The following is a 13,751-nucleotide window of genomic DNA, read 5'->3' on the forward strand; positions in this document are numbered from 1 at the left end:
TTTTCAACAGCACAACCTTTGCAAACCTTTTACTTTTAAGAGTTTTGAGCAGCTTTATAACCTTAGTAGCATCAAACCCACCTCTGTACTGATCTAACCAATAACATATTAATAGCTTTACAGTTACAAATTCAACAAACATATTTTATTGAGGCCTAAAAGCAATCCTAAACCTACTTGGATTCTTGGATGTTCCTCACCTCTTAGACAGAACACTTCTTAGACTTAGAATTAGAGAGATTTATTTGTGATTTTTTTTACGCAAGAGTAAAACAAAATAAATTGTTTAGAACAGCTCTCTGGACAATTTCATTTTTTTTAAAGTGCAGCCTTGAAAAAATAGTAAGAAAAAATAAATAAAAAATCAGTAATATACACATATGACCATAAATTTATAGTTCCTGGCATTTTTTTTTTCCAAAAATATATATAATGATAAAATATAATAAATTATCTTGTAAATTTATTATTTATAATTAAATTATCTAAATCAATCCTAACCAATCTATCTATAAAAGCTGATTAAATTTACTCTTTAAAGTGCCTTGAGATATAAGGTGTTGTGAATAAGCCCTATATAAATGAAGGGATTGGATTAGAATTTCATTTGTCTGAGTTTAGACCTAACTAAATTGTATGGTCTAAAAGTCATTCGAGCTAAGCTTACATCTAAATATAAAATAAAACAGAAAACATAAGAATGTTAAAGTAAATTCTGTATACAATGCAAATATGCCAAAAGCAAAAACCAAAGTTAATAACAACTTGATTTGATTCTGTAGAGGGACAATAGACTTTGAGCTTTGAGGCTTTTCTGTTGTTCAAATCAAAATTGCCTAAAGGAGAGTATATTCAGTTGTCTACAAAAATTCTCAAATTCAATTTAAGACATAAAAACGGGTACATTTTCAACAAATCAATAAAATCAAGTCTGAACATCAATAAATTATTTGCAAATTGTTTAGACGCTTTTTCTAACAAGGAGCCAAATGTCTAGTTATGAAGTAAAAATACAATAAGATGAAAAACAGAGTGTAATACTAGATGAAGATTAGTCTTAACTTCTGTATCCCTTTGTCATTATTCTCCTTTACCATCTTTAGTAGAAAGCATTTAAAAAAAAGAACCATTCTCTAGATGTTATCACATTTTTATAACTGTTCATAACAGTTAGGCTGGGCATAGACTACACAATATTTTCAAACTTTGTACTCAGTCACAGCTCAAACTATACGATGAAATCGAAGGGTTTAAAAGTTCAGAACTCATGATGTATGATCTTACACTGTACGGCCCGATGCTCTGATGGGATCTAACTGCTCACACTGTACATCCAAAAACCACACATCAGACCTGTTGAAGAAGAATGCCCTTGTTTGCACATGCGCAGTCTGCGCAAGTTTGTGCAAGTTTGTTAAATCGTTTGTTAAATCGTTTGCTAAATCATATTGTAGTCACTAATAGCTCTGCATCAACAGCAGGATTAGCTCATGAACACCTCACGAGGGCTGACCGAATCGCAAAGATGTTTGATTTTTGTCCCAACCTTACAATTCCTGATCGGGAGGTGGTTTTGAGAGGCTAATGTGCCCTCGTTACCACGTAAAATATACAACGCAGGATGTATGATGAGGCAGATACTTGGCCCGATCGAAAACATTTTTGAATGACTGGCGAAATGGCCTGAAAAGGGCAAACAACAGTGTATGTCATCCTTTATTTTTAATGGTAAATACAGTTTTTTTCATTGCTTCACCATAGATTGATCTCCTCTACAGATGCATCCTCATAACAGGCACCAAAAAGACTTCAATTGTTTGATCATGTTGGCTAAATCTAATTTAGAGATGCTAATGCATCACACTCAAAGGTACTGGTCAGACAACATTGCTAGAACTTACTTGTTTATCAATACGCTCTTCTTCTGCTGAGGCAATATTGTGGCTGCGGTGCTCCCTGACAGTACACAGCACACAGATGCACATCTGGTCGGACCGACAGAACAGCTCCAGGCCTTTCTCATGCTGGGGGCAGATCTTCCTGTCAAGGTGACCCGTCTCATCCACTAGTTTGTGCCTCTTGAATGTAGAGGATTCATAATGAGGCTTGACATGAGTTTCGCAGTAGTAGGCCAGACACATGAGGCATGACTTGACGGCCCTGTTGCGGCGGCCAACGCAAAAGTCGCAGTAGGATTCACGGTGCATGTAAGGAAAGGGAGTCAGCTCTGGAAGCTGCTGGCGGGGCTCATGTTCGTGCTGAACATCTGGCACATTGCGTCTCAGGACAGGTCGCGGCGTGAAAGTTGCACGGCATTGAGGACAGCTGTACACACCCATATGATCGAACTGATCCCAGTAGATCTTGATACACTCCAGGCAGTAAGTGTCACCACAAGGAATGGTGACTGGATCTCTTAGTCCATCAGCACATAGTGGACAAAAGGAGTCTGGTGGTAATGGAAAAGCAGAATCAGCCATGTTCTTCAACCAAAGTATCCTGTCGAATAATTAGATTAGAATCCAAATAGGACCTTGTCAGTCTGTAAGATAACAGTCCACTGCTCAAATTCCCCCAGTTGGAAAAAGGACATCAGTTACTTTGTAGGAACCTATTATACCACCATTCCTTCAGTAAGATCACTGGACTGTTTCTGCTGACATTTAAAGGTTAGGCTTTGTTTATACCACAAACAGAAAACTGATCCGTTCTCACAGAGCTTGTTTTTTATTTCCTGATTGAAAGTCCTGACGTCTGCATCCTTGGTGGAATTTGCTTTCAAACCTGAATATCATCTTATCTCACAAAGTAAGCTCAAATATTCAGCAAAGTAAAACAATCTTTTACCACATTTTTCATGTAGATATTAATGCTCAGACATAACAATGATATAGAATATTATGGCTAGAATTTAAAAAGGGCAAAAGATATTCATGAAATGGTTTTCAGAATTGTTTCTGTATTTGGATAGTCTCTCAATATAATTTTTTATAGACTTGACTTTTTTAATCAGTGCGAGCCAGAGTCATATGTTGGTAATACAATGCTCTACAGCATTGCAGACCACAAATTTTTCTAAACTCAGTCATCTAAAAAGTTCACAATTAACTGCGTTTAGGCTGGCTTTTGGATAATAGGGCAGCAAAAAGTAGCAGTTATTGAACACTTTATAGGAAAATCTTTTGTGTTTATAATTTATGCATTTTTTTCAAAGTACAAACAAAACACAACAGGCTAGAGAGTATTCTTGCAATTACGTTATGTTTTGTGGTATGTCTCTACAAGATCTGCAACTCTAGAGGTTTTAGCTTTCATCAGTTGTTCTTTTCAAATGTAAGACTGCATGAAGATGGGTTGTGAACATTTGGTTTCAGTTTTTTTGCTGATCCCTATTTCGATTTATGTCTGAACATTTAACAGAAAATACGATCATTTGAAATATGCCCTGAATTAACCATTGCAGACACCCCCATTAATTCTGTTTAAAGTTCAACTTCTGCAAGCATTTTAGTCTTAAACAATCCTTATTCTAGATGTTATATTTTCTATTTAGATTTTTCCACATCAATTTTAAGATAGACAAACTTATTTTTAGACATTTTTATTGGCTTTAAAGTTTCCAGTAAACACATTTTCCTGCCTAGGCTGTGAATTTCTAATCCTCTCAAAAGTAAATACATGGCTTTTGGCTTTTTATGATCTGATTATGGATTGAACAATTGCATTTACAAAAAGACTACAGTACTCTTTGGTTGACTCTATCTGCTACTTTGATGTCTTTTGATAGTTGGCTGAACAGGCTTTTACCAGGTGCAAGAGATTAAGGGAACTAAGTACAAAACTATTCCACACTTTTCAGATTTTGGCTTTGAGTTTTAAAAATCATGCTCGTGTTTTCTAACACTTAACAGTAAAAGTACCTTCCTATCAATTGGGAGTGTTAATAATTGTGAAAGGTGCTTTGCAGAGAAGACCACCTGTGAGATAAAACCAATAATATTCATAGTAATGAAGTGACCTATTCACTGGGTGTAATAGTTAGAACCAAAAGCCCATCACAACCTTGAGCTTTCCATGTGACTGATTCTCATGGTGGTTCCTGATTCCAAAACAATATATCGTGTTTGTCTTGTGGACAAAGCACACACAATGCGGGTCATCTTAGGTATCAGTGTGGATCCTAAGAAGGTGAAAATAATCTGGATTACATAAGAAACCAGGGATAAACAAACAAAAAAAGTTTTTCATTTGAGTCTCCTCAGAATGTCCTCTGAAATTGAGGAAATAAAAAAAGGAACATCCAAAGCCGCAATGCCACTTTTACACAGTTACCTATTGACTAATGTTGAAATAAAGATGGCTGCATGGATGTAAAAGCAGTTGTTAATACCCAAGCTATAATAGTATGCGTGACTATACCTTGCACATTCTCAAAGTACAGTTGTGCTTGAAAGTTTACATAACGTTCCATTAACGAAATAAAAAAACAGCTGCCGGTAAAACAGAGAGGAAATGTTAAGTCAGACTTCTGCACCTGATGACACGTATCTTGGTTCACTGTTCATAAGCTGGGCTTTTGAAATTGTCTGGGACTGTTTTTTTTAGAATATATTTTCAAATTTAAATTCAAAGTAATTTTTTTTACTCAATTATTAATTAGTACATTTTTATTTGTCATTTCTTTTAACAGTGTTATTTGAATTGCTAGTTTAAATGTATAATTTTCTTTAATGGGAAGGTATGTAAACCTTCAAGCAAACTGTATGTAGTATTAAACATATATTTACTTGCATAATTCGTCATTATGTTTCATAGCCTTCCATTGTCTTCTGCTACCTGCTTTTTTGCACTTAAGAAATAAGTGACATGCTCTGCACTATAATGTTTTTTTTCTTTAATGTTTTGCCGGTGAAATACATACATACTGTACAGCACATACATACTTCAGCATCTAAGAGAATAAGGTCAAGACTGTGATGGACAGTTTAAACATGCACAGGATGTTTAATATTCAGTGAATTTTGATTTTATAAGGTCAGATAAATTATGCTTGGGTTACCTTCAAAGAAAGGCTTTGTTCATTCTTGAGTTGTAAGCATAAACATTTCTGTTAGCTCTGTTACTTTAGGTCTGTGTGTGTAGGTTGGTTTGTGTAAAGTTTCTACCTGAACAGGTAATTGGCTACTCCTGGAGCTCATCTGGAAGAAGGTCTAATAGAGAGTCTTCCCTGAGGAAAGCACCAGTATATTATTGATCTGCGAGTGTTAAACAGGGTTAGAAACGCATCTGGAAAGCATTCCTAGTTTTTGTCTTGTAACTCACCATTTTCTCCTCTTCCTTGCAGAACACAACCCTGGTTTTAGACTGCACTACTAGCTCTTCTTTCATTCAGCAGAACTTCAGATCCAACAGTAATTTTTGCTTTCATCCATCCTCCTCACCATTCTGCTCTCCAGCTACCAAGAGTAGCTGGAGAGCAGAGAGCCCAATGCTCTGTCAGCACTGCCTCGTCTGCCATTCCTAGTCAGCCCTGGTCCCACAATCCATTGGACTTTATTACAGGTCTTCCTATCTCTAATAATACAATGGTTATCCTAAGCATCATTAATAGATTGTCCAAACCCTGTCATCTCTCTAAACGTCTGTCTTCCTCAGAAAGAGCTAAACTCCTAGTTTGCCCATGTCTTTCCTCTCAGCAGCCTTTCCACTGAGATTGTCTCAGACTGTGGCCCACAGTTCACCTCCTGACCCCCGACTTGGAGGTCTTGAGTTTCTGGCTGTGTGTTTCTCTGAGGAAAGCACCAGTATATTATTGCTCAGCTTCTAGAAAGCATTCCTAGCTTTGGCTTTGTAATTCACACTCTTCTCCTAATCATTACAGAATTCCTCCATGGTTTTGGACTGGACTCCTAGCTCTTCTTTTTTCCTATTCAAGTCTGGATGCAACAGTTTTTTTCATTCCATCCATAAATCCTCACCGTTATGTTTTCAAGCCACCAGAACTACTCAGAGCTGCCAAGCTCCTTGCCAAGAAACCATCCTCCAATGCCCAGTCCTCCCTCGGGATCTTATCTCCCTGTGACCAAAAGCAAACCAAACCATAGAATATTCAGTTTTTTCCTCCACCAACTTACTCTCATCTCCTTCACAGTACTGAAGATCCAGAAAAGTCTCCTCTTTCTCAGTTTCAGTTTCCCTCTAAGCGCCTTTTTTTTTTCCTTATTAAAAGTAATATTCTAAACCTGTCTCCCAACTTGTTGGTGTTGTGATTTAACTTAGATTTCCTAGATCATGACAATTTCATGCATTTTTCTTCACTCTGAAGCTGCTCATTTGCATATATTTATCTTTGATACATTTAGGCTGAAAGGTTGATTTTAAATTTCTCATTAAGTGCCAGCTTTCTGTTGTCTTCGCTCTTTGTTCTATGAAGGGCCCCTCTCATCTTATCCAGAACAAGGAACCTCTTGTTAATACACCAGCTGGGAGAGAAGGCAAGAGAGCAAGAGTTGTAGAGGACTGGAAAGTGACAGCTGTGTTGTGAACTTTCCAGTAAAATGGGCAACAAAGAGGGAACTCATTCTGCATAGACACAAATTAAATAAAGCAAACAATTACAAAGAATGATGGAAAGAAATAACAAAATAAAATACATAACTTTGCGAGAAATTTTTGTTGAACGTATTTCTAAACTATGGCTGAGTGGTTCAAAGGGGTCTGGACTAAATTTGAAAGGAATATGATTTATGGTGAAAATTAGCATGCCTTTGAAGTTATCAAGGCATATCAAAGGTTAATGGGGACCTATTTATTCAGGATGGAATAGCCTAAAAAAGAACTACAGCAGCCTCGTTTTAAAGCAGGATCCCTAAGGCAATGCTTTACTAACTTAACTCATTAGTTGAGTGACTTTCTGTAAGGAATAGCTACATAACACAGACAATTACATGCTGTATTATATATTCATATTTATCTTTCTTTAATTAATTTCATTCAAAATCTTCACAAATGCATTAACAGCCAAACGGATAAAATAGACTGAGGTCAGTAAATGGTCAGTAAGACAAATACAATGCTCAATGGGAGACCAAAGGGAAAGTGATCGTGTGTTTGGGCCAAAACGCCAGCAAGTCAGATAACCTCAACCTCCATAAGGTAAGGCATGGAATGGTTTTTAAGCAGTGATGAAATGTCAGATCGATTGATAGAGTGATCCCTTAAAGATCACAGTATGTCAACGATTCACATCTGGAAGCAGGAATCAGTTGGCAATTCCATTCTTTGAGAATACACTTTTTGGCTGCAACCATTTCCACCTCCAGAGGTCGTACAGCAATTCAGGGAGATCTTTCATTGTCCATAAGATGCCAAAAATGGCTACTCCTGCATAGGGATGGAGAGGCCTTTTATAGGCCCTGGAGTTGCATTCAGATTTTTGCATCAGAGATTTGTCAGTGAGGAACAGGACAAGTATGAGACAATGTGCCATCTGATGTTATACCTCAAAATAGGTAAGAAACAGGGCAGATTTTAGAATAATGTAAACTAAGTGCAATCCTTGGTATCTACTTTTAACAAAACAGGAATTTTCAACATACTTTTCCCTACATAGACCCTGTCAATTCTGCACCCATATCATGGCTTCAGATGTCCCTGACCTTCACAATGATCACGGAGAAGCAATCATCAAGAGATTTATGATTTTAGAGATTAAGCCCCTGGAGTCAAGAGGACTATATAAAACTTAATTGTTCTCCTGTTCAGCTGGAAAGACGATCAATGTGCCTAGTTGTAGATTGAATGTAATTTCTAATCTGAAAATATCTGAAGGAGGCTGTATAAGGCCAGTCATATCTTTTTTGTTGATTGTTGATTAAGCTATTATTTTTTTAGTATTAAGGTTACTATTTGACAACATGCCCTTCTGTCCAGACACATCGTCCATGACGGAAGAAAGGCATAATTAAAAGAGATGGGTGTCTTTACTGAGGTGTCTGGCACTGCCAAAATCTTTCTGAGCTCATTCAGGATTCTAACAGTGTTTCACCACAAGGCTGAGTGTACTTGTTAGGTTTATACTTTATACATCATTTGCATTGTTACTTTGTTTGCCAGAGTAGACAGAGTAGGAGGCCTTCCTTCACATTGTGGATGTCATGGTGTGTACGGAGGTCATCTAATCAAGACAGCCTTCGTGTCTTTAAGAGTACACAGGATATGGGCACATCTTGGAGTCAGTCTGATAGAGGATAGCTATCTATAACCCTGAGGCATAGAAGCAAGCTGCATGAAGTTCGAGACATGGATGGCGTGTCAGTTTCTGATACGGCCAGCTCAACATCAACATGATGCAACACATAGACCCATGAGGTATAAGAAGCAGGTAATGACGTTGTTCGGGGCTCAAACTTTGCCGGACGCTCGTGGACGTGATTTTTGAGACCACAGCTGTGCAAGCTCTAAGCATTTTTTCTCTGTCCTGTAATGACCTGATCTGGAATAAACTCTGTCATTTTTTACTCCTGTTTTTATAGTCCTTTTTATATGGTTTTACCAAGTTTGAGTTCAGAGTAGTAAATAACTTGCTCCCAGGAAAAGAACCAGTGAGAAGGCCCCCGGGGCGCTACAGCCTTCCTTCCAAGGGGACAAATCCTTCTCATTTTAACATACTAGTGTAGCCAGGTTTGTCAAGCTTGGAAAATAAAATGACTGGGAAAGAGGAGAAGTTTATAGAATTGGTCTCCATTTTAAGCCACAAAGCAGCCTGTTGCCAAAATATCACAGCCCTAATATTTGCTGCCCAATAATAGCGTCAGACCCAAACTGCCCCTTTGATTGAGGCAAATGTAAATACACCTTTGTTATCCTGGGGATCTTGTTTCCAACAAAATGAGCATTAATGGAATCTACTTCCTTAAAGATTGCAGACAAACAGAAGAAAAATTGGGAAGTTTTGAAATATATAGAGGAATTTGGGAATGGAGACCATCTTAATGGAATTTATGTAGCCAACCATAAATAAAGAAAATAATGTCAAACTTTTTGGATATACGGTTTCAGCTTAGTACTTCTTCAAAATTTAAATTGAAGCACTCAAGCAGAACTGGTATCTACAGTGGCACAGAACAATTGAACAATAGCAGGAAACAAATAACTGAGCATGGAAACAAAGGCTAACTTTTGGCCCTTGAGGTCCTAGAAATAGCACATGAAAACTGTGATCCTATTTTAAAATAAGACTGAAGCAAAAAATGCAACAGCTTAGGATTGACATCATTGTTAAAATACAACTTATAGGTAAAATATGTCTCTAGATAACCAAGCAGTTATCATTTGATAAAATATTTTATATTCAGTATAAGGGAAGGGACCAGTTCTACAGGGGCATTGGCCCCTGTTGGCCCCTGTCCAGAACCACCCCTTGTCTCAAGGCAATTTATAAGGGAATTCTAATGATCCAGACAGACGTACATTATGATTTTTACCAACTTATGGACTCAGGATAAGTTTATTTTTCAGATTGTTTAAAGATATATCTTTCTTAGGAAAAACAGCAGATTGCATTAAATCATTCTCAGAATTAAATCCTTGTGGATGTAGAAACAACGGAAACTCTAGGCAAGCAGGCAAAAAAACAGAAAACAAAGAAATGTACAATGTAAAAAATACTCTACTTTCACACTTTTCTTTATTTAAGATTAGTGGAGCTTGGGAACTAAAAACTGCTTCTTCGTGTTAAGGGTAGGAGTTCTGAGACGTCTGGGCGGTTGATATACTGAGAAGATATACTGAGAAGAAGTCTGTAATGTATCTTGGTTTTGAGCCATTCAGTTATTTATAGACTAATATAAGTATTCTAAGCTCTATTTCTGAGATACAGGGAGCCACTTTAACCACTGAATAAATAACTCAAGACCAAAAGAACAAATCATTGCAATTTACACTTTATATGGACCCCCTTTGAATTAGTTAAATAGGGAAATGAATGATTTAAAAGCATGAAATGTATCATTAGTATTTGCACTGTATTTTTAGAGGGATAATTTTAAATCATATTCTGCATTTACAGACAGCCAGTAAAGATAAGCTAAAAAAGTTAAATCTGATCTCTCTTTTTATTCCAACACCAGAACTCATACTGCATGTTTTAGATAAGGTTAAAGCATTTAACTGCATTGTTTGAACTTCCTGGCACTGACAAACTGCATTAGTCCATCCTAAAAGTAACAAATGCATGTATTAGTGCCAACTAGAGCTGGAAGGAGTTTTCAGTCAATCTCTTTGGCAGTTTTACTTAGGTTAGTGTACAGGAGCTTGTACATCTGAAGATTCAATAAATTACTTTGAATTACAACTACATAATTGTTGTCTCACGGGCAAATGAAGGATACATATAGCTTCAGTATTAATATCTTGTCTGTTGCTCTCTGCGATGGATTAAAATCCTTCTGTCAAAGTGAGTCTTCTCAATGAGACAGGAGGATACAGAGACTAAACAGACACTAGAGGGAGTGAGCACCGATGATGTCATTGGCTGTGCTGGTTGGTACTTTCTCCCTCCTCCCATCCCAGCCCCTCTCAGCCTCTCTCCCCTTGCATCTCTGTATGCCTCATCACTCTAAAAAAAATCTGGGCGTGACAGGAAGGAGGAGAACCAGAGGACAAAGCAAAGGAGAGGGGAAGCAGCTAAATATTTACATAGCATCTCCACGTTTACGACAGCAGGTACGTTTTATCCGCTATTACAGCAGAGGTCCTTGTAGCAATATAATGCAAACATAATATAAATAATTTTAAAAACTCAGAACTAGCTTTGGAGGCTATAGTATGGTATGCATAATAACACAAAACTCTAGATTTGTATCTATTGTGGGTGTTTATTATCTGTTATGTTAGTAGTTTAAAGAACAAGCAGGAGTATCACCACAATGGTATATATATAAGGAGTGTTAAGCATGGTTTTGGTATTCATGGTATTTTGTTCACCTAAATACTTCACAAAAAAGATAGCACTAGGTGCATGATTTTAGTTTAATATATTTACTGCAGGTATGAAAATATCCTTTACTGTTGATCCAAATTAATCCATTGATGAGACACAATAGACGAACCATCCACTTTTTGTTTCACTTCGGCATCATGGTTTTATCCAAGTGTTTTTATTTTTAGCAGGCATTATACTATTTACTGGAAAAGCAGACAAAACTGTAACAGAGAAGGAAAAAAAAAAGGCAGAACAGTGTTGTTTAATCATTGGGGGAGGATGAGCCATTTGGAAACTGACTTGATTAAATTAAATTGGCTTGAGTGCAGCTGCAGTAAGACTGACATAATGACGGATGTTATGGGTGTGTATAAGTATCTAAGTGTGTGTCTGTGTAAATGGAAGGAGAAAATGAAGGCGGCCATTAAGGCTGTCATTTTCTGGCAAGCACTGAACCAATTAGCTAAGAGATTTGAAATTATATAATTTAAATTTAAAGATCATAAAGCGACTTTCTTTTGAATTATTTCACATGTAAAACTCACTTTTTGCACATGGAATAGTGGTGATTTTAGATAAGTTTAAATTCTCTGCCATCTTTATTGTAATTTCTAAAATCAGTTTCTTAAAAGTCTAAGTAGTAGATCAACTGTAAAGATGTGAGACTAACCAAGATGTGATTTTTGTGAAAGTATTTTTATGTTATATCTGGCAATAACATGTAAGGGTTAGGTGAAAGTTGTGGGAAAAAAATTACAGATTCTATGCAAATAATTATGAGAAAATCAACTTTTGAAACGGGTGGGAAAACCTTAAGGATGTAAAATTTCTCCACATGTAAAGTGCAGTTTCCACATTTTTCTATAATTGCATTTCCATGTAGCATGTGATGAAATGACCTAGGTAATTTTATTTAACTTTATTTGTTGTTTCTGTTCTCCAAAGCCACTTTTCCATTAAAAAAGTCTGTTAAAGGGTTCAGAGAATGTAATTATGTCACTGACATGAGCAGGGTGGCAAGAATTTGCACAAGCATATTGACATGATAAGATGAGCTGGACATTTTAACAACAATTTATTGCGTAGAATATTTTTTGAGTAGTAAAAATGCATCTTTTCTCTGTCATAGCATGGCCGAGGGCACAGTATCTATGGCAGAGGTGGAGACCTCTTTCCAGAAGTTTGCAGTACATGGAGACACCAAAGCCACTGGAAAGGAGATGAATGGAAAGAACTTTGTAAAGATGTGCAAAGACTGTCACATTATAGACGGCAAGAACGTCACCACCACGGATGTTGATATAGTTTTCAGCAAAGTCAAGTAAGACTGAAGCCAGGATAATTTATCTTTACATCTAGAGTCAGCAAAATGTCCCAATAATAAAGAGCAGCAAAGTTGGTTTCATGTTTGGTGATTGCTTATTTGAACTAGTATTGAGTATATTTAAGTAAATCATATTAATTATAATTAAGAGTCTATCCTGTCAAAACCCACTATTGCCTAGTTGGTCATATTTAAAAGCCATCTTTATTACAGAAATTTCCTAACTACACTTTTGATAAAACCAACATGCATCTCCTTATAGATTGATATTTACATTATATCCTCACTGGAGTGCGATATGACATGTCTAATTCTGTCACTTTCTTTAGAAAACAACTGGCAACACTGTGTGTTTCTGTAGGGCAAAGTCCGCTCGCGTCATCACGTTTGAGCAGTTTAACGAGGCCCTGACTGAGCTGGCTTCGAAGCGTTTCAAAGGCAAGAGCAAAGAGGAGGCAGTTCAGCAGCTCTATGGTCTCATTGCAGGGAAGGAACCTGCCAATGCTGGAGTCACTGTAAGTATTTGGCCTCAACTGTCCAACATTCATGGACTCCAAGTATAATTTCTGCCTTTTTATGGAGTAGCTTTTTAACTGGCTCAGTACAGTTATATTCTTATTTTTAATTAAAAAGCCTACTGCTTGTGTGTGCTTATGTGTCTGTTAGGGGAGGGGGGTATTTATTAACATAAATTATGCCATTTAAGCTTAATATTAAGACATCAGAAACGTGTACAGTGCAGAAACAATCTAGAAATAAGTCAACATTTCTTAAATTAAGTATATTGACCCTTGATTTGAGTAGGTAGGTAAAGTGATTTTCCAATTTACTTAGTATTTTTACTCCTAAAATAAGATAATTAGATAATAAGCACTTAAAATAAGACAATGCAATATTTTTCTATTTCAAATGTAAATTATCTAGTTTCATTGGTAAAGTGTCTCACTTACCTCCTCAATTCAAGAATGATTCTACTTATTTTAAGAAAAAATGGCTTTTCTAGATTTAGATTTTTTCCAGTGTTGTTTCTCTTATCGACTAAATTAAAGTTTTATTCTCATCATTGCTCCCTTAATAAATCCTGTTGCTTTCTTGTTTTGCACAAGTTAATACTGAATGTTGCGTTTCTTTGTGTATTGCTTTTAATTTCTGAGATGAATGAACTGTGCTTACCCTGCTAACTATTTTAGACTTATTTCAGATGTTTCTACATTTACTGCTTTTAGAAAGTTGCCAAGGCAGCAGCTGTGGACCGTCTGACAGACACAACCAAGTACACCGGCTCACACAAGGAGCGGTTTGACGACTCAGGCAAAGGAAAAGGAAAGGCTGGGCGTGAGAACATTCCAGACACCAGTGGATATGTGGGAGCTTATAAGGGTAGTGGTACCTATGATGAAAAAGTAAAAAATCCATAAGATAAAAAAAAAAAGTAAAAGGAAA

At 36.7% G+C, this 13,751-nt stretch overlaps 2 protein-coding genes across 2 annotated transcripts in view; one reads left to right on the plus strand and one right to left on the minus strand.

Moving 5' to 3' along the window:
* Nucleotides 1-2,648, minus strand: part of LOC107100204 (tripartite motif-containing protein 16-like) — a 7,666-nt gene extending 5,018 nt beyond the window's left edge. Inside the window, exon 1 of the mRNA XM_015398611.1 lies at nucleotides 1,884-2,648. Coding sequence (XP_015254097.1) covers nucleotides 1,884-2,480 — 597 coding nt within the window. The 5' untranslated portion in view covers nucleotides 2,481-2,648. The remainder of the gene's footprint in view (nucleotides 1-1,883) is intronic.
* Nucleotides 2,649-10,589: 7,941 nt separating this feature from the next.
* On the plus strand, nucleotides 10,590-13,740 carry tppp3 (tubulin polymerization-promoting protein family member 3). The gene is made up of 4 exons (XM_015398613.1): nucleotides 10,590-10,725; nucleotides 12,114-12,305; nucleotides 12,670-12,823; nucleotides 13,535-13,740. The coding sequence occupies exons 2-4, from the start codon at nucleotides 12,115-12,117 to the stop codon at nucleotides 13,724-13,726; spliced, it is 537 nt and encodes a 178-aa protein (XP_015254099.1). The 5' UTR covers nucleotides 10,590-10,725; nucleotide 12,114; the 3' UTR covers nucleotides 13,727-13,740.
* Nucleotides 13,741-13,751: the final 11 nt, after the last annotated feature.

Source organism: Cyprinodon variegatus, unplaced genomic scaffold, assembly GCF_000732505.1.
Source record: "Cyprinodon variegatus isolate N-32 unplaced genomic scaffold, C_variegatus-1.0 Scaffold945, whole genome shotgun sequence".
Classification (NCBI taxonomy): domain Eukaryota; kingdom Metazoa; phylum Chordata; class Actinopteri; order Cyprinodontiformes; family Cyprinodontidae; genus Cyprinodon; species Cyprinodon variegatus.

What these genes read in the sequence shown, in the direction of transcription:
- tppp3 (XM_015398613.1), top strand. Translation starts at nt 12,115, where the DNA reads ATGGCCGAGGGCACAGTATCTATGGCAGAGGTGGAGACCTCTTTCCAG. An exon ending in ATAGTTTTCAGCAAAGTCAA is followed by an intron (nt 12,306 to 12,669) that starts GTAAGACTGAAG and finishes GTGTTTCTGTAG; the next exon opens with GGCAAAGTCCGCTCGCGTCA. An exon ending in CTGCCAATGCTGGAGTCACT is followed by an intron (nt 12,824 to 13,534) that starts GTAAGTATTTGG and finishes TACTGCTTTTAG; the next exon opens with AAAGTTGCCAAGGCAGCAGC.